Source organism: Diadema setosum, chromosome 5 (genome assembly GCF_964275005.1).
Source record: "Diadema setosum chromosome 5, eeDiaSeto1, whole genome shotgun sequence".
Taxonomy (NCBI): Eukaryota; Metazoa; Echinodermata; class Echinoidea; order Diadematoida; family Diadematidae; genus Diadema; species Diadema setosum.
Window position 1 is genome coordinate 23,063,791 of NC_092689.1, and position 27,494 is coordinate 23,091,284.

A 27,494-nucleotide genomic window follows, 5' to 3' on the forward strand; every position below is an offset into this window, starting at 1 on the left:
GTATTGTAGCTGGTAAGCATGTGCATTGTCTTGTCTTGCCTTTCCAAAGATGCCCACATTTCCCACAATCAATAGACTTGGACAGTTTCTTCAATGTATGGTAAGGGTACAAGCTATCGGCAGGGTACATAGACACCCTGCGTATCATGGCTGTTTGCGTATAGAACAAAAAGGTACGCATGGGATTAAGTGCCATTAGCTATGAAAACAGTAACGAAGAAACGAAAATCAAACCAATATAACAAACTACAACATGTAAACATGTTTCAATTACACATCCACTCAGTAACGACGCATGACTATGAAATTCACATGTATTACCTATGGAGGGAAGGGGTGCAGATCATGAGGTACCCTTTTTCAGCCGCGCGAAGAAAATGCATCACACGCACTAAAATTGCATAATTTTACAACGGAGATTCAGAATCAACAGAACGGTCACGAGATTTGAAACTGCAGTATTTTCAGCTTATTTGAGGAAAAACTTAGGCCAATTTGTTTTATACTTTTGGAATAAACGAGCTGCAAATCCATAGCTGGGTGCCAATAGGTGGTACCCTCATTCATTTTCAATTCTTCTTAAGGGGAAAAAAGTTCCAGTGATGCAGCGGTTGGTTAATTGCTGACCCTTGACATATTGTATCAAGGGTTGAAGCAGCCATTACTTCTTCTGGAAGGCTGTGCCAGTCCTTTGTGTTCCTTGGTAGGAAAGATGACCCTTTGTATTGTGTTCTGCAGGTAATTCAGTGCGTTAATTCATGTTGGTAGCAATACCAAATGTATATTTTCATGAATAGTTTCATTGATATAAGCACTTGGCATATTAGTAGCACTTACAGTATGTACATTGTACTGCAAAATGAGCAATTTAAGAGCAAAAATCAGATATCAAAAGTTCAGGCAATCAATTCCTGCGTGTTAGTGTTGGTTATGAGAGTAAAGGGCTAAGGTGCCTTTTAAAAGAGACCTGTTTATATTACATTTTCTTTGTGCTGAGTAAAAAGTTCCCCCTATCTGAGCAAGGAAATAACGTTCTAATGCATTGTATAACACATCACTTGTATATTAAAATATTATTTACCCTCAGGTAAACAGTGATGATATTCAGAATATGCTGCCAGCTATTCAGCGAATGCGGAAAGACCATGCAAAGGAGGCTGCATCCCTGACCAGGCTTTGATATGCAAGCTCACTCATTGACTGGAAAGCTGTGAGTTTCAGCTTTCAGTATTTACTGAAAGTGCATTATTCAAAAGATTGACATTCTAGGTACATTTATACCATAACCATTGTTCAGAACTTGACCTTACTCCTGTGGGAAGAAAAAACAACAACTTTATTTTGGAAGTGATGGTACATGTATTGTACCGTACCTGATAATTCTAATTACAACACAGGTACATATTTTGTATGTCACCTGGAACTAAAGAGTGAACTTAACTTAAGAGTGAAATTTCTGTGAAGGCACATCTTTTAATCTTTACTCTGCCCCTTCATTCCAAGGAAATGTACATGTAGATTCTTCTCTTTCTTTATAAAGTATATGGCAACATCCCATACATTTGACAGATATCAAAATATGCAGCATGGACCAATCAATCATTTCAATAATGCATATTATAGTGTACCATAGGTGCCTACAATGTAGGTCAAGTAATTGTCCCATGCCAATTTAATCAGTTTCGGAGGACATGAAAAATGCAAGTCATATGTAACTTTGAATGTAAAATTGTCTGTCACTTTTATTTCTTTATTTATTTATTTTATTTTATTTTTTTTTTGAGGGGGGGTTGGTCCAAAAAAAAAAAATGACTTTAGACAAAGTTACACTTCTTTGCAAAGATAGTTCTGGTTTGTAATTAAGCTAGACATGGAAACAAACAAACAAACAAACAAATAGCACCATGAAGGCCAGAGGTGTGAATTGTGCTGTTGCGATCTGTAGCTTTCTTACAGGCCTGTACTACCTCCCCTCCCCCTTCTGAAACAATTTTGCCTCCTTTTTCAAGATATCATGTTTGACTCACTCCTGTATGTGCACAGTAGATCTTCAGCTTTAACCCTATTCTAACTGGGGGGGGGGGGGGGTCAAATGAACCCCCCCTCGATGTTTCGCGCCACGATTTTGCAACGCACAAAGATTTTGCCACGTCGTTTCACGACTTCTTTCACTGAAGTCTCCCGCATATTTTGAGACCAAATTTGCGACGTCCGGGTACACCGTTCTGAAGTTACACAATGTTTTGCATATGCATGTCAACCCAAAAACAGCTCAAATTCATGATATCGTGTGCAAATCCAATGCAAATTGTGTTTTTTGGTTAAATTGATATAAATAAGATTATTTCAACTTTTAACCATTGAAATTAATCAATTCTAGTGTAGATAAGCCTGAAAAAGTGCCTGCAACAAATTTTGGCAAAAAAACAATGAGAAAACAAAAGGTCGAAAAAACAATAAAATACATAAATTAACAAAACAATAGAAAACAAAAGAAATTGATTTTGATTGTGCTATTTTTTACATAAGAATTGTTTGATGTGTCTTGAGGAATTCTGACACAAAAATTTAGCAATCCTCCAGTCTTTTTAATGGAGTTATAGGTGAAAATATGATTTCATGCACAAATTTGCATAATTAATTTATTAAGAATAGAAAGGCAATATTTTTCTATTGTATGACCATGTAATCTTGTAGTTTATATCCAGCTCTATCTTCAGGCACGATCGGCGGCCGAGATCTGAAGGGGGGGGGGGTCAAATTGACCCCCCCCCCCCCCCAGTAAAAACTTGGTCTCAAATAGCCCAGTTAGAATAGGGTTAAAGCATGACCTTCTGATCTTGGTCACTCTTGCTCCTAGTTTGCTGGAGTTGCTAGTGAATATATGATACAAAATTACTGGAAATATCATGTGTATAAAGGCGTAAGAAAATAATGCACATCAATATGTCTTCAAAATGTTTACACTGTTTTCATATATGCTTGCTTTTTTCGTTCTTCCAGGAAGGACTGTTTTAACTGCTCATATGTGGTCGACACAGAACATCCGCAGTCACAGCCCTTCATCCTTCTTATTGGAGAAAGCATATTATACCCTCTTCAGGTACATGTATCTGCAGTTGTGGAGCACAGGGCACAGTCTTGTCAAGGCATTGTGGCTGCAGTTGATCTTGTCTTCAAGTTGATCTTCGTTCTAAATCTCAACTTCTGGCCACATTGCATGGCAGTGAGACCATTTTAAAAGGGACTCCTGTACAAACAAGGAGGATTTGTAACTTTGGCATCCATCCCTTATTTTCTAAATTTGCCGAGTCAACCATAATGCAACCATTTATTTATCATCTCCACCCTTCCCGTATCAAGTCTGCGTAATAAAACAGCAGTTGCTTGAGAAGTACATATAGGGAAATAGGCACTGACCTTTAATTGTGGTCTCCTCATAACAGTGACCATGTTATTTCACAAGCCATTTGCCATTTGGATATTGTTGTATTTTGACTATACACCTGTACCAGGTATGAATGATAAGGTACGTTTATATTGATACTATTAGTGGTCAATGCTTCTTTAAAACATGTATTCACTTTTCAATGAGTTAGTACTTATGATTATGTAGACAAGTATCGAATATGTGATAAGCTGCTAATTCCATTATTACACACCACGCCCACACATAGTGTGTACAAGTTGACAAGGGATGTATAGAGCAACTGTGACATCGCCATGGAAAATAGTTCTAAATGACCTCACCTGGCCCAAATATCTGTCAACATTATTGTTGCTAACCATGCTTGCACCTGATTCCAACCCAAGTTACAACAACTCTCTTGCTTTTTTAGGAGTTGACCTAGAATTTGGCATGTGGCCACTACTACAGGTAAATGTGGTATGTAATTAATGTGTTGCCATGGTAATGAAAAAAAATCTATAGCAAATTTAACTAAAATATTGTAGATCAAACTACTTTCAGTCTTTATAATGTGTAACTAAGATACAATTGTCTTTAACTGGCATCCTTCATGTATCACAGGGCTGCACACTAACCCATTTTTTCTGCCGGTCCAACCTGTCTCTGTCGGACCGGTAAATGCCCTGTTTTACCATTTTTTACTAGTCCGAACAGAAAATTTACCGGTCAACAACGACAACCTAAAAAAACATTAAATGACTCGCAAACTTATTTTCTTGTACCCCTCCCCCTATGTACATTTTACAGATTAATCTTTTTTTTTTGAACTTGCATTATTTATTGCACAAGAAAAAAAATAAGAAAAAAATAGAATGTTTGTTTGTAAATTACAGTGTAAAATGACAATGAACAAAATCAGATTGTATCAAATGCGTTTGAGACTTTTTCTGAACATCGGCACACGAACTTGCTGCGTAACCTGCTCTTGGTGCTCAGTTGGATTGCGATGATTTAATGAAATATGTTAGCTGTGATATTTTCTGATGCACGTGCTACAAGGGGTTCTTTATTTTTCTCCCGATAATCTCTTCGCATTTGTGCATGCGCTCTTGAAATTTACACGACATGCAGGGCCGAATTCGCAATCCTTTTTGTGCCCATTTCTACCTCAAATATTAGCGGGATTGTGACGATTTCACGAATTACTACGGCTGTAATATTTTATGATGCACCCGCCAAAAGGGGTTGAAAATGTGTCCTTTATTTTTTTCCTGATAAACTCTTCGAATTTTGTAAGTGCGTTCTTAAAAGATGTACCACACGGCCATGATTCTTTTTGCGCCTATTGTTTCCTAAAACTTCAACGGGATTGCGATGATTTTATGAATTATTATTCGGCTGTAATCTTTATGATGCACGCGCCAAAAGGGGTTGAAAATGTGTCCTGTATTTTTCTCCCAATAATCTCTTCCCATTTCGTACATGCGTTCTTAAAAGGTAGGTCTATACGACATGGCCGAATTCACAATCCTTTTAGCGCCTATTTCTACATTAAAATATATCAGCGGGATTGCGATATTTCATTAATTATTTCGGCTGTAATCTTTTGTGATACACGCACCAGAAGGGTTGAAACTGCGTTCTTTATTTTTCTCCCGATAATCTCTTCGCATTTGTGCATGTGTTTTCAAAATTATACACTGCATGCAGGGCCGAATTCGAGATTCTTTTTGCGCCTGTTATTGTTTAATCAAATTCCAACGGGATTGCGATAATTTCATGAATTACTATTCGGCTGTAATCTATATGATGCAAGCGCCAAAAGGAGTTGAAAATGTGTCCTTTTTTTTCTCTCTCGCTAATCTCTTCCCATTTCGTACATGCGTTCTTAAAAGGTATACGACACGGCCGAATTCACGATCCTTTTAGCGCCTATTTCTACATCAAATATCAGCGGGATTGTGGCGATTTCATAAATTACTTCGGATGTAAATCTTTTGTAATGCACGCACCAGAAGGGTAAAAATGTGTTTTTTATTTTTCTCCCGATAATCTCGTCGCATTTTGTGCATGCGTTTTTGATAACCAACACGGCATGCAGGACTGAATTCAAGAGCCTTTTTGCGCCTATTATTTCCTCAAATTTCAACGGGATTGCATTGATTTCTTGAATTGTTATTCGGCTGTAATCTTTTATGATGCACGCAACAAATGTGTCGTTTATTTTGTTTTTCTCCTCTATAATCTCTTCGCATTTCGTACATGAGCTTTTGAAAGTTGTACGACGCGGCCGAATTCATGATCGTTTTTGGGACGATTTCTACCTCAAATATGTAAGCGGAACTGCGATGATTTCATGATTTTTTTTTTCTTCTCCCTAGTATTATCTCTTCACATTTTGTGCATGCGTTCTTAAAAAGTACACGGATGGGCCGATTTCGTGATCCTTTTTGCGCCTATCTTCATTATTCTGAACGAATGAAAATATTCATTTGTGAAATAACTGTGTAAAATGAAAATGAACACAATCAGATCCATTTACTGTATCGCTGAATATCGAATATGTTTTTACTTTTTCTAAAAATCGGCACAAGTAAATTAGTTCTAACATGTCAACTGCCAAGCTGCTGCGAAGCCGGGATCGGATCGATCTTGCGTTAAAAAATCATGAGTAAAATGACCCTGAAATGCGTGCGCTTCTATCAATGCTTCTTGTCTGGCATGACCGCTGATCGCAAGCAAACGAACAAACAAAACGGGGATCGGGGAATTACATGCATTTCAACAGTTACATTGTACATGTTTTGCATGTTAATTGCATGGCATGGCAGTGCGTGAGCAGCGCCAATGCGCAAGCGAGCGCGAATCCGGTCGACTGCTAGTGCTCAAAACTAATGTAATGTTTGCTGTACAAATTGCACCGTTAGACATACACGAAAACTTGTGTAAAACTTGTTGAACAGTGCAATATCTTGCATTCTGTTTCTCCCTGATCGGGGCTGCTCTTTTTCTTTCTACTGACCCCGCCAATGCTTTTTTTTTTACTGGTCATGTCGGACCGGTAACTTGTGGATTTCCTGAAAAGTCACCGGTCCGACAGTGACTTTCACCGGTCTTTGACCGTCGGACCGACGCCAGTGTGCAGCCCTGTGTATCACTTGAGTAATGAAGATGTACCCCAAGAAATTTCATCTTTGTTCGTAAGAAGTGATCAAGTTCTTCATGATTATCATACAAGGCAGGCTAATGTGTATCACTTCGCAGTTAGAAATCGACTCAGGAGAAATGTGATAGCACATGTACAGGCCCACAACACAAGAATTCTTTGCATTGCTCCCAGGTAGGCCAGTATCCAACATACTATTCAAACATGTGATCAAATTCCACCTTTTCACTATGCACCTACATAGTACCTGTCACATGTGTGTATTTGACTTTGGAGTACGGATGCAATATTGTACTATGCTGCATGGCAATGAGTAAAATATTATTAGCAGTAGACCAAGCACTTTACAGTGTACCTGAAGCATGTTACTACAGATTGTTGAAAGCTTCAAGTTTATCTTGACACCTAATTCTATAAACGTTGACATGGCATCGAATATTTCATTACATGTATAATCTTTAACACTCAGTTTGTACTTTCCTTGCATTAAGTTAGTATTTGATGTCAGATAACTCAAAACGGGTCATTGCATTATATGCGCAATATGTTGCTATTCTGTTTGTTACTTGATTTTGTTATCTGAGTAGATGCTAAATTGAACCATGTAAGCACCTAGGTGCCCATTTTTTTTTTTTATTCCTTTGCTTATCCTGATTTTCTTGTGTTTGTGTTTGTAACTACAGTACATGTCCATATCACTGTAAGTCTCAAGCCTCATCCACCCCTATGTATCCGCTCTTTCTTGCTCACTTCATTTGATGAACTCTATACTGCTCTTTTCTCTCAATCCTATTCTCTCCTTTATTTTCCCTGTCCTACTATGTACATGCGTATCCGGGCAATTGCCCCCAGAGGGCAATTACCCCCTGGCTAAATACTGGATAGTGGTAAGGTAAAAGTAAAGATTAGGGTTAGGATTAGGTCTAGGGTTAGGAGTTTGGGTTAGGGTTAGGATTAGGTTCAGGATTAGGGCCAGGGGAAGGGTCTGGGGTAATTACCCAGGGGGTAATTGCCCTAGACCCATGTACATGTCATACGAGTACTTTTTGTTTCTTATTACTAAGAAAGATTGGTCCTTATGAGGTTTGAAAGATAAAATGTAAACAACTGATTTGTTTTATGTTGTAAAGTATGCATTTCTGCTAGGAATTTGCACTGAATTAATTATTGTTTTTTTTTTTCAGGTGTAGGAGATGAGAATATCTATGCTTTTAATATAGAAAATAGGTCCAAGATACAAATTGCATTGGTGTTAATTATCATACATGTACTTTAATCATTCATAAAATCCATTACCATTACTTTGTTTTGACAACTCGTGTGTATCCATTCAGATTTACAAAGTTGCTCATACAATGTCAGATCTTGAGAATTTTCCTTTTACATGTGAATGTGCTAGCTGTATTGAAACATAGAATATGATATTACTTCCCTTCGCAAATGTTAACAGTACATTGTATGTATACACTACCGGTACTTTATTTCTGCAACAGACTGCCATATTAGATCACATCAATGAGAATGTATGTTGTAACAGTTGTCCTGAATTAGTGTCTCAAGTGCTAAATTTGCCATGTGTGGTTTGTATTAGAAGTGTATGTGCATTGTTTGATGTGTATTTCGGGTGATGTTTGTCATTTACCAACATAAGTTGGTTAAAAGTCCTGTTAACTAATGTTTTCATTTGGTGGTTAAATTAATCGAAGAAATGATCGAGTGCAGTTCCACAAAACTTGCTTTAAATCAATCTGACCTCAGTTGGCTTTTGGTAATCACTCTACCCAACATATTGTGTGGTTCACTTGGAATCGACTGTCTGTTAAAATTCTGAGTTCAGAGTTCTGAAAGTGTAAATTTGACGGTTTAAATACAGATATATGAATTTGAAATTCAAAGTGAGATTGTGTGTGTGTGTGTGTGTTTGTGTGTGGTTTTCGTTTTCGTTTTTGTTTTTGTTTTTTTTCTAAGAGGATGCAAAACCGCCATTAATTTCTTCCCCATGCATAATTTAAAACACATGTTGTAGAGAGTGAAAATGTTACTCTTGTTTTTCCATAGGTAGGAGTACAGTATGTGGGCGAGTTTGCTGGTCCTATTCTGGGTTGTAGACCACATTATACCAGGCATGAGACAGAGAAAAATAAAAAAAAGAGGAGGGACTTTGCGAGGGAGCGGAGCGACCGAGCGGGGGGAAGGTGTGGTAGGGGGGTGTCCCCCCTCCCACGGTGAGGACTTTTTGAAATCTAAGGTATGAAAAAACTTATTTTAATGCATTTTACAACTGAAATTTACTATTGTTATGAGGTACATTTTACAGATAAACACTGTGATAATTGAACTCATGAATGACACTTTTGCAAAAGGAAAGACTTCCTTTTGAGACAGCCACCCCAATGACACTAGTTACTAGTAGTACCGTCGTAGTATTAGTAGTACTACATAATTGCAGATCTATACCTATCAAGGCTATACAACTCTACCTAGCCTAACCTTGCTTGCGATATGCACGGATGCACACACTCACTTTTGGGTGGCTGTCTCAAAAGGAACTCTTGCCCAGTAATGTACACCCAGGTGAACTCTTGCTGGATTCAGTTCATACGGGTACAAAAAAAAAGTGTTATAAATCACAGCTTAGCATTGTTGGCTTCCGTAGTTGATGAGTACGTGGCACATTGTACAAATGCTCTCCCTGCCTCTTCAGCTTTCTTTATCGTATCGCCCAAGCGAATTCTTGCGGCGGATGATGTATCACAAGTTCTAGGTCCCGAGGAAGTCGATTGACTCGCTGGCCTATAAGACGAAACTGGTGCTGGGAGATCAACTTCATAGTCCAACCACTGCCACTTGAACTTATTGGAGACATCTTTTCCAATATCCGCTACACGAGGGTCATCCTTATCGAGGGTCTTCATTTTCTCGTTGAAGAAAAAATACTCAAACCGGCCCACAAAATCACGATGACAAATATATTAAAAGTAGTCACGCCAACCATCAGTCCATCGTAATCAGCGGGAGGGATACAATAGCAGCGCATCACACGGAACGCTGCGGCAGCATGCATAATACGCGGCAGCTACAGCCTCACACATGTGTGCATCACACCACACTGCAAGCCAGAAGTAGATCGACACGCATGTTTCACATCCACGCCACTTACTTGTACTGTACTTGGCAGCAAAGAGTATAGAAGCGCACGTGCGCTCTTTCCCTAGCAGTATGTACAGTCCATTTCACGCATCATGCATGCAACATCGCACAGCTGCCTGCTGACAAAATGCACTCATCACCATTCACACAATGCAATGCCGATACATCACAGCTATTACGGTACGGTATCACACACGCAGCATCCGTTGCTTTACGGCGAGATATGGTGGCTGCAAAAAAGAAAAAAAAAAAGAGAAAAAGAGGAAAATCACGGAAAGTTTCCCGACTGTGTATTTTCCCCCCAGAATTTCAAAATCCGCAGAAATCCGCGGATCCGCGGAGAAATCTCATGCCTGTTATACTCTACATACGTAGGTCTAGTAGGAGAGTAGGAGACTGAATGATAGGCATAATTATTACCTAAAACTTATCCATTGCAGAGTATATTCTTCACGGTGACTTCCCCTCACCTTTGTAACTACACTTCCAGAAAGAGCATGAACTGTTACAGATACCAAATCAAACATTTACATTCAATCCATAGAGTTCAGTGGTAAAGATTGGAATGACAAGTAAAGAAGTATGTTTGTTTGTTTGTTTTTTTTTTGAGCTCATCTTTCATACGGTTGACTACTTTGCCGACACCAGAAAAAAAAAATGTAGTCATATTCACATCAACACGAAGCAAGATAAGATATTACTTTGGTCGGATGCTTAGTAATTTGGTATAAAAAAACAAAACAAAAAACAAAAACCCAAAACACATAAAATGTCACCTTCGATATTATATTTTGAGATATTGAGTTGTTAGATGTACACCTTTTATGTACGGCTGTCTCAGTATATATGACAGTCGTCCGATGCAATCCTTTCTGCATGCATACAAGTATCAGTAACACAAGGAATATTTTGCAGTTTCACTGAACAGTCCGTGTTGAAAGTGTTTTGTTTTTGTTTGTACTTTAAGCAAAAAATTGAAAAGCTGAGATTCCAGTAGTGATTGCCCCAATAGTCTTCTTGCATGTTACGAATCCTTGATTCCCTTGATCGTATGTTTCATTTTGGAAAAGGGATTTTGTTAATTCTCAGGCCCAGGTGATGTATTCACGGTATACATGTGCATATTATGTATTGATTACTAATAAACTGCAGGTGCCAAGGGAAACCATTTGATTTGCAAGAAATGAAGCCTATTGAGCGCACACAAACCATCCACCAACAACATGACCCTTGATCCTATAAAAGAGGGAATACTGGGGGCGGCACATCCCAAATCTTTCTACTTGTAGCTCATATCATGGTAGACCTTCATATTAAATTTGAACAAAATCCGTTAAGAAATGTAGCCTAGAGAGTGCACACAAACCATCCACCAACAGTATGACCTTTGACCCTATAAAAGCTGGAACACTGCGGGCAGCAGACCCAAAATCTATAGGCTTGTAGATTATATCATGGTAGACCTTCATACCAAATTAGAACTAAATCTGTCAAGAAATGTGGCCTATAGAGTGCACACAAACCATCAATCAACAATATGATCTTTGACCCTATAAAAGACAGAACACTGGGGGCAGCACATCCAAAATCTACAGACTTGTAACTCATATCATGGTAGACCTCCATACCAAATAAGAACAAAATGGGTTAAGAAATGTACATGTAACCTATAGAGTGCACACAAACCATCCACCAACAACATAACCTTTGACCCTATAGAAGACGGAACACTGGGGGCAGCACACCCAAAATCTACAGACTTGTAGCTCATATCATGGTAGACCTTCATACCAAATTTGAACAAAATCTGTTCACAAATGCAACCTATAGAGCGCTCAAAAACCATCCACCAACATAACCTTTGCCCTATAAAAGAGAGAACACTGGGGGCAGCACATCCAAAATCTATAGGCTTGTAGATTCTATCATGGTAGATCTTATACCAAATTTGAACAAAATCCGTCAAGAAATGTAGCCTATAGTGTGCACTCAAACCATCCACAAACAGCATGATCTTTGACCCTATAAAAGACGGAACACTCGGGGCAGCACATCCAAAATCTATAGGCTTGTAGATTACATCATGATAAACCTCCATACCAAATTTGAACAAAATCCGTCAAGAAATGTAGCCTACAGAGCGCACACAAACCATCCACCAACAACATAATTTTTGACCCTATAAAAGACGGAAGACTGGGGAGCAGCACATCCAAAATCTATAGGCTTGTAAATTACATTATGATAAACCCCAATACAAAATTTGAACAAAATCTGTTAACAAATGTAGCCTCTACAGCACACACAATCTATGCACAAAAATATGACATTTTACCCTATAAAAGATGGAACACTGGGAGCAGCGTCACCCAAAGTTATAGGTGTGGAGATATTACCAATATGAACCTCCATACAAAATTTCAAAGTAATCTGTCAAGCTTTGTGGCCGTTAGAGTGCACACAAGAATGTGACGTGGCGGAGTAACGCTGCTGAATCCAAAGTCTGCATACATGCCGAGGGATACAATAATCAACTAGAAATGTTGCTATGGCGACTGGTATGCCTCTGCCATAATGCATGGTTCTCCTAATAGGTCTATAGGACAATGTCTTGCAAATGTGTGATGACAGTTTCACATAATTGGAAAAATATTAAAATGACAGGTTTGCCACAAATGTGCTGAATATTCACTTTCCTAGAACTAAGTTCAATTGGATGAATGATTAAAATGTCAAAGTGCAGGTATTTGGGGAATTGAGGATTTTTACTTGACATTTGACCCTTTTATAAGTTTATGCATTGAGTTATTTTCAAGGTATGGAGAAAAAGTATAATTTCAGTATCAAATGGTCAAATATCATTATCTAAGCCTGGCCTTTGACCTTTCACCTCAAAGTTTCACAGAGAATCACTGTTAGGTAGAACATGCATAAATTTATATCAAGTCTTGAAAAAAATCCTTCAGGCATTGCATAAATATGAGGGAAGTAGTGACATTTTGAGGAGTTGACCTTGATCTTTGAGCTCCCTGACCTTTGACCCATGACCCCCAACTTCCCTTGATAATCACTGCCCATCGGTACATGCATATACATTATGTATACTAAGTTCCACGAAGATTCCTTGAACTATTTGCCAGATATGGAGAAAAACATGAAATTTCAACATTTTGGCTTGACCTTTGACCTCGCGACCCAAAACTCTCTCGGGAGAATCTTTATTTGGTAGTTCATATGTACGCTAAGTTTCAAGAAAATACCTTCAGGCATTGCATGGATATGGGGGAAATAGTGAAATTTTGAGCATTTGACCTTTGACCATGAGCATGTGCACCTAAAAGTTGATAGGCACAACTTCACCCACTCATACATATACATGCCGAGTTTCATTAAGACACCTCAAACAGTTTTTTAGTTATGCTGTCCACAAAATTGATTACGGACGGAAGGACGGACGGACGGACGGACAGAATGACGGACGGAAGGACGGACAGAAGGACGGACAGAAGGACGGACGGACGGACTAACGAAAATAGCGGACTAACGAAAATAGCGAACTAACGAAAATCAGGCCATATGCACCAGCTCCATAATTTTGCTTTTCCCCAGTCACTTCTCAAAAAGCAACCCGACGTTCTACGTGACTAGTGCACGCAAAGAGACATGTACATTTTGGAAAACACCTGCATGTTAGCAAGGAGCCTGTAGTCAAACAAAGTTTTCTGAAGACATATTTGTCCATAAAAAGAGTGTAAATTATTGCTCGTGACTGAGCAACTGTAACATTTATATTAATGTGTCGTGCAAGCATGCCTGCTAAGCATACAGTGCAGGTGTTTGGTGCAGTGTACAATGCATACACATTGTGTGTGTCAATAGTGAATGAGACGTGTTCTTCTGTTAATCGGGTAAGAAACGCTCTGCCCGAGCCTACCCGATTACACGGAGAGTACTGTACTATGTATATACAGTGCTTATCAGGTAAAGAACAATGACAATTTTACCTTTGAACTGTCAGACTTAACCCACATTTAAACTTGACTGGCATCTTCAGGTTATGTCCCAGGGGTGTGAGTCTGGTAGTCATAGCTCAATGCTGTGGACAATTATTTCGAGTACTATTTTACAAAATACGCTGTTATTTTTGCAAGGGTTTTATTTTCGCGAATTTCGCGAATTATCAGAGTTGGATCGCGAATTTAACAACACGTGAAAACGTCTCCATGTGCTTAATTAACAGAGCATTAACATAAGCGTCGGTGTCGATACGCGAAAACAAGATCTCGCGAAAATGTCTATGTCCTCGTCATTCGCGAAAATAACAGCGTATACAGTACACTACAATACTGTGAGTACAGTGCTTATCAGGGCAAGTTCATTGACTTTTTGACCCTTGACCTTGTTGGCCTTCACTCATATTAAAACTTGACCGGCATTTGTAGGTTATGTACTTGTGGTACGAATCTGGTGGTCATAGTTCAAAGCTGCCGAAAGTTATTGAGAGTACATGTGTTCAATGCTTATCAGGTACAGAAAGCTTATTGACAATTTGATCTTTGAACTTCTCCCATATTCAAACTTGATCCACATCTTTAGGTTGTGTACATGTACCTGTGGTATGAGTTTGGTGGTCATAGCTCAAAGCTGTGGAAAGTCATTGAGAGTACACCACAATACTGTGAGAACAATGCTGTCACGGAAACTTCATTGACATTTGACCTTTGCAGGGAATAATTTTCCTGGTATCGCATAGCAATTTACTATGCATTTTGGTGTGACTGCTATACAAAATGTAATTTGCATAGCAGTTTCATTACACAGACTTGTATACCATTTTGTTGAAAATGTATGTCCATAGACAAAAAATTGCTATTCATTTTCGAGAAGGAAAATTATTCCCTGAGTTTTGTCCTTGATGGATTTCATCCATACTCTTACTTGACAGATATCTGTACGTTATGTACACTTGTACCTGTGGTGTGAGCTTGGTGGTCATAGCTCAACGCTGTGGAAAGTTAATGAGAGTACCAGTATACTTCATTGACAATTTGACCTTTGACCTTGATGGATTTCACCCATATTCTTATTTGTTAGGTATCTTTAGGTTATGTACCTGTGGCATGAGTTTGGTGGTCATAGCTCAAAGCTGTGGAAAGTTAGAGTACACCAAATAATTGATGGTGGAAAAGTGACGCATAAGTCTTCCTTCTGCCACGTGGGTGAGACAAAAACAAAGGATTCGTTCAGAATCAGAAGGTGATCCATGATCTTTTACAGATCACATGACAATTGGACCCCTCCAAAACTTCTTATCTCCACCAAATTTTAAATGGCCACTACCGCTTATTTCATGATCACATAAAATCTAATCATAGTGAGATGTGGCTTGCCTAACCTAAATATAGATCTGGACATGTCTGAAAACTGCACAGCATTTATTTGGGGGGGGGGGGGGGAGCTCTGCCTTACACCATAGTGAAGCAACTTTATTATGTATCTTGTTTATAAAACACATAAGACACACACTAGACAATAGATCACAGTAACACTGCCATCAACATGGCTGACAACACAAGACCAAATGACTGCAAGAGATCACTTTAAGATTTTAGCCAAAGCAAACTTATTAAGCAATTATTTTACAACTAGCAGCACCCATGGAAATCCACGGGTCTGAGGGGTTTTATTTTTTTCTCGTATATACTATTTTGCACATTTTTATTGATGAAATAAAAAGAAAAGTTTTACTCATGACCACCCCCCCCCCCACCACACTCACACACACACACATTTTCACCCTCGCAGAACAAACAAACAAACATTCAGGGAAAAATCACCAAAAACGCTTAGGCGTGACAGATTTATTATCACGAGCGTTCGGCCGCATGGGGAACGCTCGCGTTCCTCCTTTTGTTAGGGGACGCCCCTATTCCTCCTGCGTGCAGAATGGGGGGCTTAATCGTACCATGCACGTAATTCATTCTCACATTTACGAACCTTCGGAATAATGCCACAAATGGTATTAACGAGCCCTAATACAATTTTGGATTAACAAATTTATTAGTTAAGGCATATCAAATTTGCGTGTTTTGCGGGTTCTGCAAAAAGAACCATCAGATTTACGAACCTTATTCTTCTTTCGGAATAATGAACATAAGGCAAAGGAAATAACGATGCCATAATAAGAATTCAACTTATTTTCTTGCCTCAAAGATTTTCAATACTTATTTTCCGAACTACTAACAACCCAATGTCAGACTAAAAATCCGAAAATTAAATAAGCTTTGCTTTCTGATGTTTTGTTTAATCCCAGAAATTAAAAGGAACAAGTTGTGTTATTCGTTTTCAGAGTAACGTAATTAATTTCATATCCCGATAAATGCACCTTTAGAATCACAAAATTTGTGCGGTTTCGGATTAATGAATCGTATTTATTTTTTACATTAACGAATATCAATCATGGCAATCACGGCCTGTCACATTTGCCTATCTCGTCTCACAGCGTTGTTTCACATCCGTCCCGTTTTGTCCGTGATGGCCTGAAATGTGACTGCCGTGGTTGCCGCGAACATGGTGTAAACGCGGCTTTTAGGTTTACACAACCCAATTCCACATCTCCAAGAGCCTGAAATGCTCAAAAGCCAGATTCTCTTTGCAGGTCGACTTGAGAATGGACAGGTTGGTATTCCTCCTGTGCGGAAGCAGTCAAGCTGTAGGCCTATACATGTATCCCCTTTCCATGGTCAACTACATGTGCCATCAAACAATGAAAGTATCGATCGGGCACCAGGGGGGCGTTTCATGAAGGGACTTCTCGGATAACATATCTGACAAGTCAATTATATCCGACAAGTTTTGAGAAATTCTTCAGTCTGATTGGCTGATTTCTCTGAACTTGTCGGATATAATTGACTTGTCGCACATTTTATCCGACAAGTTCCTTCATGAAATGCCCCCCTGGTACACATAGTCATGAATAGACATTGCGCTAATGGGCTCACAAACTCTTTGTTGTACACATGAATATTGTCACTGGAGGCAGGTATCTACTGAGCTGAGCCTCTATCGCTGTGTACATCTTCATTCGAGTTTTATTGTGAAACAAGCACACGCGGATTAGTAACGGCATTGCACAAAACCCAAATCTCTCGAGAAATTTTGAAAGAGCGGGATCCGAAACCTGGACCCGTTTCTAGACACTGTACGTTTTAAATTTGATTTGAAAAAACAAACGCATATTCCCCAAAGTGCATGCAACTTTGCGATTTAAATGCAAGTGCGTTGCTGTGAAGATATGCGTGTGAATTCGTATGATTCTGTCGAGATAATTTTTCAGTGCCGACTGAGTTGAAATAGGATGTGTGATTTTCCTTCCCTAAGTCGCCATGTTTTTATTTGTTTTGTTTAAATTTCTACTGCCATACTCTGAAAATAAATTGTTCTCGCGCTCCGATTCGCAACATTAGGGAGCTTTAGATTTTGACGCGCGGACGTTTGAGACGACGAGTGCGCTGGACGTTCTCCTCTCCCTGCGTCGTGTAGAAAAGTAGCATTAGATTACGCTGGGACGCAATGTATAAAAAATAAAATCGCGCCCCCATATGATCGGTGCATGAAGAAGCTCTCTACGTCGCAAACTGTGCGGACGTGAAAATAGCCCAGTACGCGTAGTAAACAACTCAGGCGACGCAAGCTAAAAATAGATTGACTTTACGCGCGCTACTGCGCAAGCTCAGATCATGTTTTTTTCCTTTGAACGTCAGCGCGTCTAAAATCTAAAGCTCCCTATTACCGCTCTGTACGGCGCGGGCCAGTCTGAAATGAAAAGAAGAAGAAAAATTTATTAATCCGGAAACGACATCTTTCGGATTACTAACCTTCGTAAAGATGAATATCTTTCCATCGTCGGACTTATTTAACTTTGGACTTATATTTAAACCTTCGGAATAGCGAACTGCAGTAACAATAATTTGCTACTATTTTTTCACTGACATTTCGTGAAGCACGATGCGTTTCGGTAGTCTGAAACGTGTAAATGTTGCGATGTGTTTCCCCTGCTAGTGCAGACTAAGTTCGGTCACGGCGAAAGTTCCATTACGAAATAAAAAAATATGATTCAAGTCTTTTCAACAATAGCACGCTTCGGTATAGATTTTTATACGTTTAAACGGAGTTTCTAGTTTCGTACAGAAACCGCAAGTCTTTTCTGCAACGCTCTTGCGTTTTAGATACAGCGTTGCTTGTGATTTGATGGACTTGCATTTGACTTTTAGAATTGCTTTTAAACGCAATTGAGCTTAAGTTTCTTACAATTTTCTAGTGTGGGATGATTATCAATCGCAAGTCTTTTCAGCGTTCCGTGTGATTTGATGGACTTGCATTTGATTTTTGGGGTTGCGTTTAATTTTTAATTTTGCGTACGAAGTAAGAAATGATGCAGGTCTTTTCAACAATAACTCACTTCCGTAGATGTTTAGAGATGCGTTTAAACGCAGTTTCTTATAAGTTCGTACGAAAACTGCATGTCTTCTCGGCAATGCTCTTGCGTTTAAATACAGCGTCGCGTGTGATTTGATGGACTTGCATTTGATTTATAGATTTATAGATTTATTTATGTACCTCCCTGGTTTCAGGCAGGCAGCTCTCATCAGCTAGCTCTCGCCAACTCCAGCACGTGTCTCCATCAGCATGCACGTATTATACAGCACAGGGTTACTATACATAGCCCCTGTTCCCAGGCCCCATGCAATTGACACGATGTTTACGACCCATTCAGCACGTACGCAAATTCCTTTACCCTGCGGTTTTGCCTGGTGGCAAACCTGCTTTGAAGTTCCTGGAAATTTCCACCAGCCTGTTGCCTGGCTGGCACGGCCATGGGTGTCAAGTTTCCGTCAATCTACCTAGCTATTGTGAATGTTTTTCTTAATACACTTGTCACGTCATTACACACATTTTGCTTCACTTGAGAAGCTGCTTACAAGAGTGGTCTCACGCTCATGTAAGGGGAATAAATACTATTTCGGATATACTTTTTGATTACGCCTCTCATCGACGCAAATTAAGGTAATCACAGCATTACTAACGCGTAATAGTGCGATGCCTTTGGTGGTTTCATTTGTTTGCTAGTTTGTCCGTTTTTTAAGCTTCCATGAAATCAACTATGTGAGTGTTCAGCACAAGACAAAGGGAAGACTTAATCCGGGCGTTCCCGAACGCTGGCTACATGGAGCGATGGCTTCGTGGTCGATTGGGTGCAGTGAAGTTGACGCTATTGTGTTCGAAACAAAGGCACTAAACAAAAGACTTTTAAGCTGGCGTTCCCGAACGCGGACGGCATGGGCGCATGCCAAGCTCGAGCCAAGCTGGCTACTTAACAGATAAGAAGGCATGCCGGACGCGGGCGAACGCTCGTGATAGTAAATCTGTCACGCCTTATGAGATTCTCTGAAAGTTCTGCCCACAGATTCTTCCCGTGTGAACGGGGAAATACTATTGACACTATGACTTTGATATTAATACCCCCTGCTCTTGCATCCATGCAGGCATCCGAGGGAATCCACGGCTGGTCTCAAGGCCTTGCATTTTTTGTCATTCCTATTTCTTTTCCCACGTTATGAGAGAAAATATAATATTTTCGTCTTCAATTGCTCCCTCCTTTTTGTTTTTAATCACCAAAACTTGGTTTGATATATCATACAACCATCCGTTTATCTGCTTCAGAATAAACATCATCATTATCATTATTATCATATTATTATTATTATGCCCCTACTGTCATATTATTATTGTGATCACAGTCATTAGGTTTTATAAGTATTATAAACCTGTGGAAATCCACGGGTCTCAGGGCTTCGTATTCTTTCTTTAATATTTCTTCAACCACGTTATGAGAGAAGAAATACACAAAGAATATTTTCGTCTTCATTTGCTTCCTCATTTCTGTTTCCATAATCAAAACTTGGGTTGATGGATCTAGAACTGCCTGTTTATCTCATTGATACTGTTTATTCTTTTTATTATCATTTTAATCGTGATTAAGATTACTATTATTATTATTGTTGTTACTTTGAGGGAGGGGAAATAATAGTCATTCGGTTTTATAATTTGATATAATTCATTGACATGGGGATGACTGAAGGGAATTAAGAAAAAAATAGTTTATTGGTCAAGGATAGTGATTTTTTTTTCTGTCATGTCAAGGTTACTCTCAAGGTTGCTTATTTCAAATAGCTTCAGTATTATTGGTATTTCATTTTAAACATAAAAACAATCCAGTGATGTTTGCGTCTCTTCCGCCCACTCTTAGTTATGGATCATAGCACCCCTCCCCATTCATTTGCATTGGCCTATTCTCTTATTATCATTATTTCAGTGTATTATTATTGTTATTATCATTTTTATTATTATTACTAACATTATTATCATTATCTAGGGGAGAGGAGAGAGTAGAGTCATAATATAGGGATGATCAACATAGGGAGGCAGAAATGTTAATTTAATAAGAATTGTAAAAATCTGTTTCTCCCCCCCCCCCATTTTTCTGCTCTTGATGAAAAGCTTTTCTGAAGACAGTCCTGCGCAAACTGTCCAAAACTGCTTTACTGCACTAACATACATAATCTTGTGCTGAGCAGGACTACCCCAGTTGTGTTTTTGTTGCTACTGTGCTGAGAGAAATCAAATATTTTCGTCTTCATTTGCTGTCTTCTTTTTGTTTTTATCACCAAACCTTGGTTTGATAGATCATAGAACCACCTGCTTATCTGCTTCAGACACAGGTACATTATCATCATTATTGTTATTATTATTATTGTTATTATTATAAATATTGTTATTATTATTATGATTATTTTATTATTATATTATTATTATCATAATTATCATTATCATTATTATTATTATCATTATTATTATTATTATTATTATATTACCACTATAACCTCCATTATTATTTGGGGAGGGGGAGAACATATAGTCATTAGTTTTGATAAGTAGCCACCCGTTGGAATCCATGGATCTCAGGGCCTCGTATTTTTTCTTTAACTCTTTTCCCACATTATGGGAGAAGGAAGAATATTTTTGTCTTCATTTCTTCTTCTTCTTTATGGACCATAGAACCACCCATTTTATTTCCACTTGGAAATTCAAAAAAAAAAAAAGAAAAGAAAAGCGGTGGGCAAAGCGAGGGTTTCCTCTACGTCCGTTCATCTTATGAATATTCATGTTTACAGCAGCTCTGCAGTACACGAATGGACAGCGGCTCGTGTAAACTGATATGAAGGATACGATCAGCAAGGACAAAATTTAAGTGGATATTTAGCCGTCCTAAACAGTCTGAGTACAATGATACCCGACTCGAGAGTAAACTAAATGACGTACCTGAGCTGCATAGTATCCTGCAGTTGTGCAAAATACAATAAAATAACAGCATGCGTTGTTTTCATTTGGGCACGCCAATGCCAATGGCGAACGTCACTGTACGTAAATGCTTTACATGACCGCGCTGTGTATTATACCATATGAGAGTCCATATCACGCGCACGCAGATAGTGTTTCATGTAACCATTGTCAATACATACACAGGCGCAGGCCACACACTGGCATACCACAATACCCGCGAGTACATCACAGAACTGTGGAATACATTGAGTGCGTGCGTGCGTGTCCGCCTGAAGATGTCAGAGATTTTGCTGCACCCATCATCTTTAGTATCCCACTGTCTCTGCAAGCTAAAAGATGCATTATCGAGAAAGTAGGAATCCAGCACAGGATTGGTGAATATTAAAACGCTCGGCTCTTTCGTCACGCACAAAAATGCATTATGCATCTATCTAATTAATTTTTCTTTTTCGTCCTCGACGTCGACACGGAGGCGGAGCGGGGACGAAACCCGCGCCATTCGATGCAGGATACTCTCCTGTGGCCGATGGCACCGGTCGCAGCTGCCCGGAGCCGACGGCTCGGGAGGAGATAGACAATCCAGCAACGCCGGAATAAAACAGAAAATACATAAGGCCGCGATAACAACAACAACTTCGCGTATTATATATATATAGATCATGATGTTCACTATCAAATGAACAATGCACTGCTCACCTTCATACTAGATGGTAGTGCTTCACTCACCTGTTTGGAGATGCAGGGTTAGGCGGAGGCAATGTTGGCAGCGCCATGCCTGCTGATGACGTGGGCAACCCTAAGTTGGAGTGGCCAGACAAGCCTGTACTTCTTGCTGGAAATGGGACTCGTGGTAGGCTACTCTGAAGGCCCATGCCTAGATGGTAATCATTAAAACCACAACTTATCAGTAGTTGAAGGAACAGTGATTTTAAACCATCAACGAAAATAGAAGAAACTAAAAAGAAGGGAAATCTTAAACTAGAAATGTCGCTATGGCGACTGGTACGCCTCCGCCATAATGCATGATTCTCCTAATACAAATGTAGGTCTATATTACATGTGGACAATGTGTGATTACATTTTCACAAAATTGGCAAAATATTAAAATGACAAGTTTGTCACAAATGTGTTTAATATTCACCTTCCTTGACGTAGGTTTAATTGGATGAATAGGAGAGCATGTATTTGGGGATTTAAGGACTTTAACTTGATTTTGACCCATTCATAAGTTTATGCATTGAGCAATTTTCAAGGTATGGAGAAAAAGAGTGCAATTTCTGTATTGAATAGTAAATTGTTACCATTTTCATCTGGCCTTTGATCCTAAAATTCATAAGATAATCACTGTCAGGCAGAACATGCATAAATATGTAGTACGTTTCAAGATAACTTGAGCCACTTCCGAGATATGGAGGAAAAAGTTAGTTCAGCACTTTCACTTGATCTTTGACCTTTTGACCTTTGAGGCAAAAAAAAAAAAACTTTTCAGAGAATCTCTATTAGGTTATACATGCATACACCAAGTGTAAAAAAAAAAATAATCCTGCTGGCATTGCATAAATATGAAGGAAATAGTAAAATTTTGAAGTGTTGCCCTTGACCTTTGACCCCTGACCTTTGACCCCATGAACCCTAAATTCTCTAGATAATCACTGCCAGTCAGTACATGTATATATACTATGTTCCATGAAGATACCTTGAACAATTTCCAAGGTACGGAGAAAAAAGTGAAGTTTTAGTATTTTTTCTTGACATTTTGACCTTTGACATCATGACCCCACACTTTCACCAGAGAATCTTAATTGGGTACTAGTAATACATGTATACACTAAGTTTCAAGAAAATATATTCAGGCATTGCATAGATATGGTGGAAATAGTGAAATTTTATGTATTTGACCTTGCCTTTTGACCTTTGACCTTGAGCATGTGCACCCAAAAGTTGATAGGCACAACTTCACCCCCTAATACACATACATGCCAAATTCAATAAGCCAGTTCGGGGTTAGCTCATGGGCACATGGGTACAAATGACCTTTCATCTTTCTCAGTTGATTAGGCACTCCACTAGTTTCAAGCGACAGAAGGCATAAGCTTGCCCAACGTAACAATCTATGGAATTCATCAGTCATGTTCAAACAAAGGATGAACTTGCGTAGACCAGGTGACCAGAATGATCCTTCCATTGGCATTTTGGAAAGCATCCATTTCATTATTTTGCATTGAATGTATTAACAAACTCTTTCTGTTGATATTGTCAGATACCGCTTTTGCTGTCAGGTGGATGTGCTTGCAAGCACCACTTATAGGGATCACTTGAATAATTGTTACATCACAGATGCTTATCTCAGTGAATATAAAAACCAACATGCTCTACTGGTACAGATGACCTTTTTCTGCTCATGCTCAAAGTGGAACCCCGAACTGGCTTATCAGGATACCTCAAAAGGTTTTTTTAGTTAAGCTGTCCACAAAAATCATAACGGACGGACGGAAGGACGGACGGACAACCCGAAAACATAATACCTCCGGCACCACTTCGTGGCGGAGGTATAAAAAACAGAAATTTATTTTCATTTTTTTTTCATTCTATGGCAAATTAGAAATTTCAATTTTTCAGCCAATTTAACAGTTACTTCCACATTTTCTACAACAGAACTGGTATACCTCCACCATAATGCGTGGTTCTCCTAATAGGTCTATAGTACAATGTCTTGACAATGTGTGATGACAGTTTCACATAACTTGCAAAATATTAAAATGACAGGTTTGTCATAAATGTGTTGAATGTTCACTTTCCTTGAATTAGGTTTAATTGGAAGAATGGCTATATTATCTAAAAGGGCAGGTATTTGGGGATTCGAGGATTTTTACTTAACTTTTGACTCTTTTATAATTTTAAGGAAGTGAAATTTAGCACTTTCACTTGACTTTTGACCTATTGACCTTTGACCTTATGGCCAAAAACTTCCAAGAGAATCTCTATTGAGTAATACATGCATACACTAAGTTTCAAGAAAAATCCTGCAGGCATTGCATATATGAGGGAAAAAGTGAGTTGACCTTGACCTTTGACACCTGACCTTTGATTCCCTGACCTTTGACACATGACCCCTACATTCCCTAGATAATCACTGCCAGTCAGTGCATGCATATGTACTAAGTTCCATGAAGATACCTTGAACCATTTGTGAGATATGGAGAAAAAAGTGAAACATGAACATTTTCACTTGACCTTGGACCTTGGACCTCTGAACCCGAAACTCTCTCTGGAGAATCTTTATTTGGTAGTTCACGTATACACTAAGTTTCGAGAAAATACCTTCAGGCATTGCATAGTTATGGGGCAAATAGTAAAATTTGAGCATTTGTGCACATTGACCATGTGTGCCCAAAAGTTGATAGGCACAACTTTGCCCACTTATACATATACTGTACATGCCAAGTTTCATTAGAATACCTAAAACGATTTTTTAGTTATGCTGTCAACAAAATTGATTACGGATGGAAGGACGGACGGACGGACAACCCAAAAACATAATGCCTCCGGCGACCCTTCGTGGCGGAGGCGTAAAAATAATTAAATAATCAAATACCCAATAGAGGGCGCTATTTTGATTTCTTACTTTTCCTACCTTGGCTGCATTGGTAGATGCGGTGGCACCTTGGTATGATATATTTCCCCCAGAAATATCCTCAATGGGGATTTCCCAGGTGTAGGCCTACTTATATGGGGATTCCCCCAGAAATATCCTCAATGCAGATTTCCCAGGTGTAGGCCTACTTATGCTTCCAGCAAGTTTGGCCAAGATCGGACCAAGGAGTAGCGCAAAACAGTTATTTGACCTCCGTTGACCCAGTGACCTTGACCATTTCTGGGGGAATCCCCATAGAGGATTTCTGGCTCTCCACGGGTACATTGACTAGTTAATCTTTAAAAAACTATACTTGAAGATGATACCATATTAGTTTCATTTGGCGGAAATAAGGAGAAAAGTGATAAATCCAGCTTTCCACGAGGATAAAATTTCAAACACTTTCACAAAATACAGCTCAGATTTACACTTTTGCACATATTTTAGAATGGAATTGACTTTTGTTTTATATGCTTTATCATTAGGTGAAATTTCATTGCATTTGATATATAAACAAACAGCATATACCCAATATTATGTTAGCGTTAAAAATGAATCTTCAGATTACTCAGAAAGATGGCGGCTTCAAGCATCGAACATCAAAGGCACAAATGCACATGTGGAATTCTTTTGTCCATCCATAGAAAACTGACAGCTGATTGAATAATAATAGCCAGTTGTAACTCCATCTCTCGAACCTCCTTGCTTTTACAGCATGTGGAAAACATATACATTGTATGCAAGACTGGCAACAATGAGCAAGATGTAACCTTATTGCTTACTGTTTAGGTATGGTGACATAAAAGCCAAAAAGCAACTGACTTGCAGAGCAGCTGTCTTACCTTGCTGACCACCATAAAAACTTCCTGAGAACTGTGAAAGTGGTTGTGACTGTGATGCCATTAACTGATAAAGAAAAACACAAGTGGATAAGAACCCAATGAAAACATCAATCAAGAATGAACATAACTGCTTCTCACCACGTGACTCCCGAGCAACAGTCAGTTTTAGGTAATGACAGTAATAAATAACGGCATTCACTAACATCATGCATATATCTAAAGCAAACAAATGTGCATATTTGTCTCATACTTGAAAAAAAAAAAAGAGGGTCTCGCGCTCACCTGAGTATCGCAAGTTCACCTTCCATGCATTCTCGCAGACTCTTACCAGAGAACATTTAATAGAAACTTGTGGTGGGGGTAGCTTTGAGAGCTGGTGTCCATTTGCATATCCCATCACACTGGTAAAAATACCTGCCAAGTACACTATATTTTATAGAATGTTGGATTATGCAGTTTGGGGAAAAAAAAAGACTTAAAGCCCTATCACTTTTGATTCTACATAAGAATATTATTGAATATTCCTTAATTTTGGAGGTTTGGACCCCCTGGGGCCCCCAAGGAAAGCATGGTGCCCATTCAAACACTTTGAGATTCTATCCCCACAGGAATGCTAATTGCCAAGTTTGGTGAAAATCCATTATGTTGTTTTCAGCAAGATAAAAATTTAGGTTCCATGGGGCAGCCCTGGATCTGCAATGAACACACTTGGAGCTACAGTCATCAATACTGTACAAAATCAAAGTAACTGCTTTATCACTTCTGGTTCTAGACAAGAATTGTAAATATTCCTTAATGTGGGGGGGGGGGGGGAAATTAGGCCCCCTCGGGTCCCCCACGGGGAGCATGGTGCCCTGTTGAACAAATTGAGATCTTAACCCCCTGGCATGCTACCTGTCAAGTTCAGTGAATATTCATCGAGGTGTTTTCAACGATGATGAACATGTACAATTTACATCACCATTTGGACCCATCCCACCCCACTTCCTTGGGTCCCACGGGGGGACCCAAGGGGACCCAATGTGAATCTGCCATGAACAAACTTTGAAACAACAGTCATCAATATACTGACTCATTGTATTAACTTAGCTCAATTACTTCTGGTTCTAGAGAAAACTGGGGGGGGGGGGAGGTGGGTTGGGCCCCGTGGGGCATGGTGCCCATTGATGGAATTGAAATTATATCCCCCCTAGGGATGCTACCTGCCAAGTTTAGTGAAAACTCATTGTGGCATTTTCAAGAAAAAGATGAAAATGTACAATTTGGGCCCCATTAGGACCCCTCCCCAGCCCCCTCCCCTGGGTCCCAAGGTGGGCACCCCTGATTCCGCCATGAACAAACTTGAAACTACAGTCATCAATGTACTAACTCATAGTGTTAACTTAGCTCTATCACTTCTGGGCCCCGTTGCAAGAAAGTTGCAATCGATTGCAAATAATTGCTAATTTTGAAACAACCATTCTGATTGGCTCAGGGTCTGCCCTATTAAGAAGACATGCATGCAACAATGATTTTGATTGGCCAGTGACAATCAGTTGCAAGTTGCGTTTAAACGCAAAGTTTCTAGCAACGGGGCCCTGGTTCTAGAGAAGAAGATTTTTTAAGATTCCTTAATTTTGGGTGGTGGGGGCCCCTCTGGGGGCCCCCCAGGTGGGGTATGGTGGCCACTTGAACAAATTGAGATTCTATCTCCCTAGGGATGCTACCTGCCAAGTTTGGTGAAAATCGGTCAAGGGATTCTCAAGAAGAAGATGAAAATGTAAAAAGTTTATGCAGGCCGGACGATGGACGACGCACGACAGACGCCGGACAAAGAGCAATCGCAATAGGTAAAAGGTAATAATGAAACACCACCACAAAACCAAACAAATGACCAATAAACCATACATA

At 39.3% G+C, this 27,494-nt stretch overlaps 1 protein-coding gene across 1 annotated transcript in view; it reads right to left on the bottom strand.

Moving 5' to 3' along the window:
* LOC140229206 (CCR4-NOT transcription complex subunit 2-like) overlaps positions 1 to 27,494 on the bottom strand; it is a 164,838-nt gene that overhangs the window by 83,108 nt on the left and 54,236 nt on the right. Inside the window, exons 5-6 of the mRNA XM_072309475.1 lie at positions 25,605 to 25,668; positions 21,855 to 22,002 (exon numbers count right to left, since the gene is read on the bottom strand). Coding sequence (XP_072165576.1) covers positions 21,855 to 22,002; positions 25,605 to 25,668 — 212 coding nt within the window. The remainder of the gene's footprint in view (positions 1 to 21,854; positions 22,003 to 25,604; positions 25,669 to 27,494) is intronic.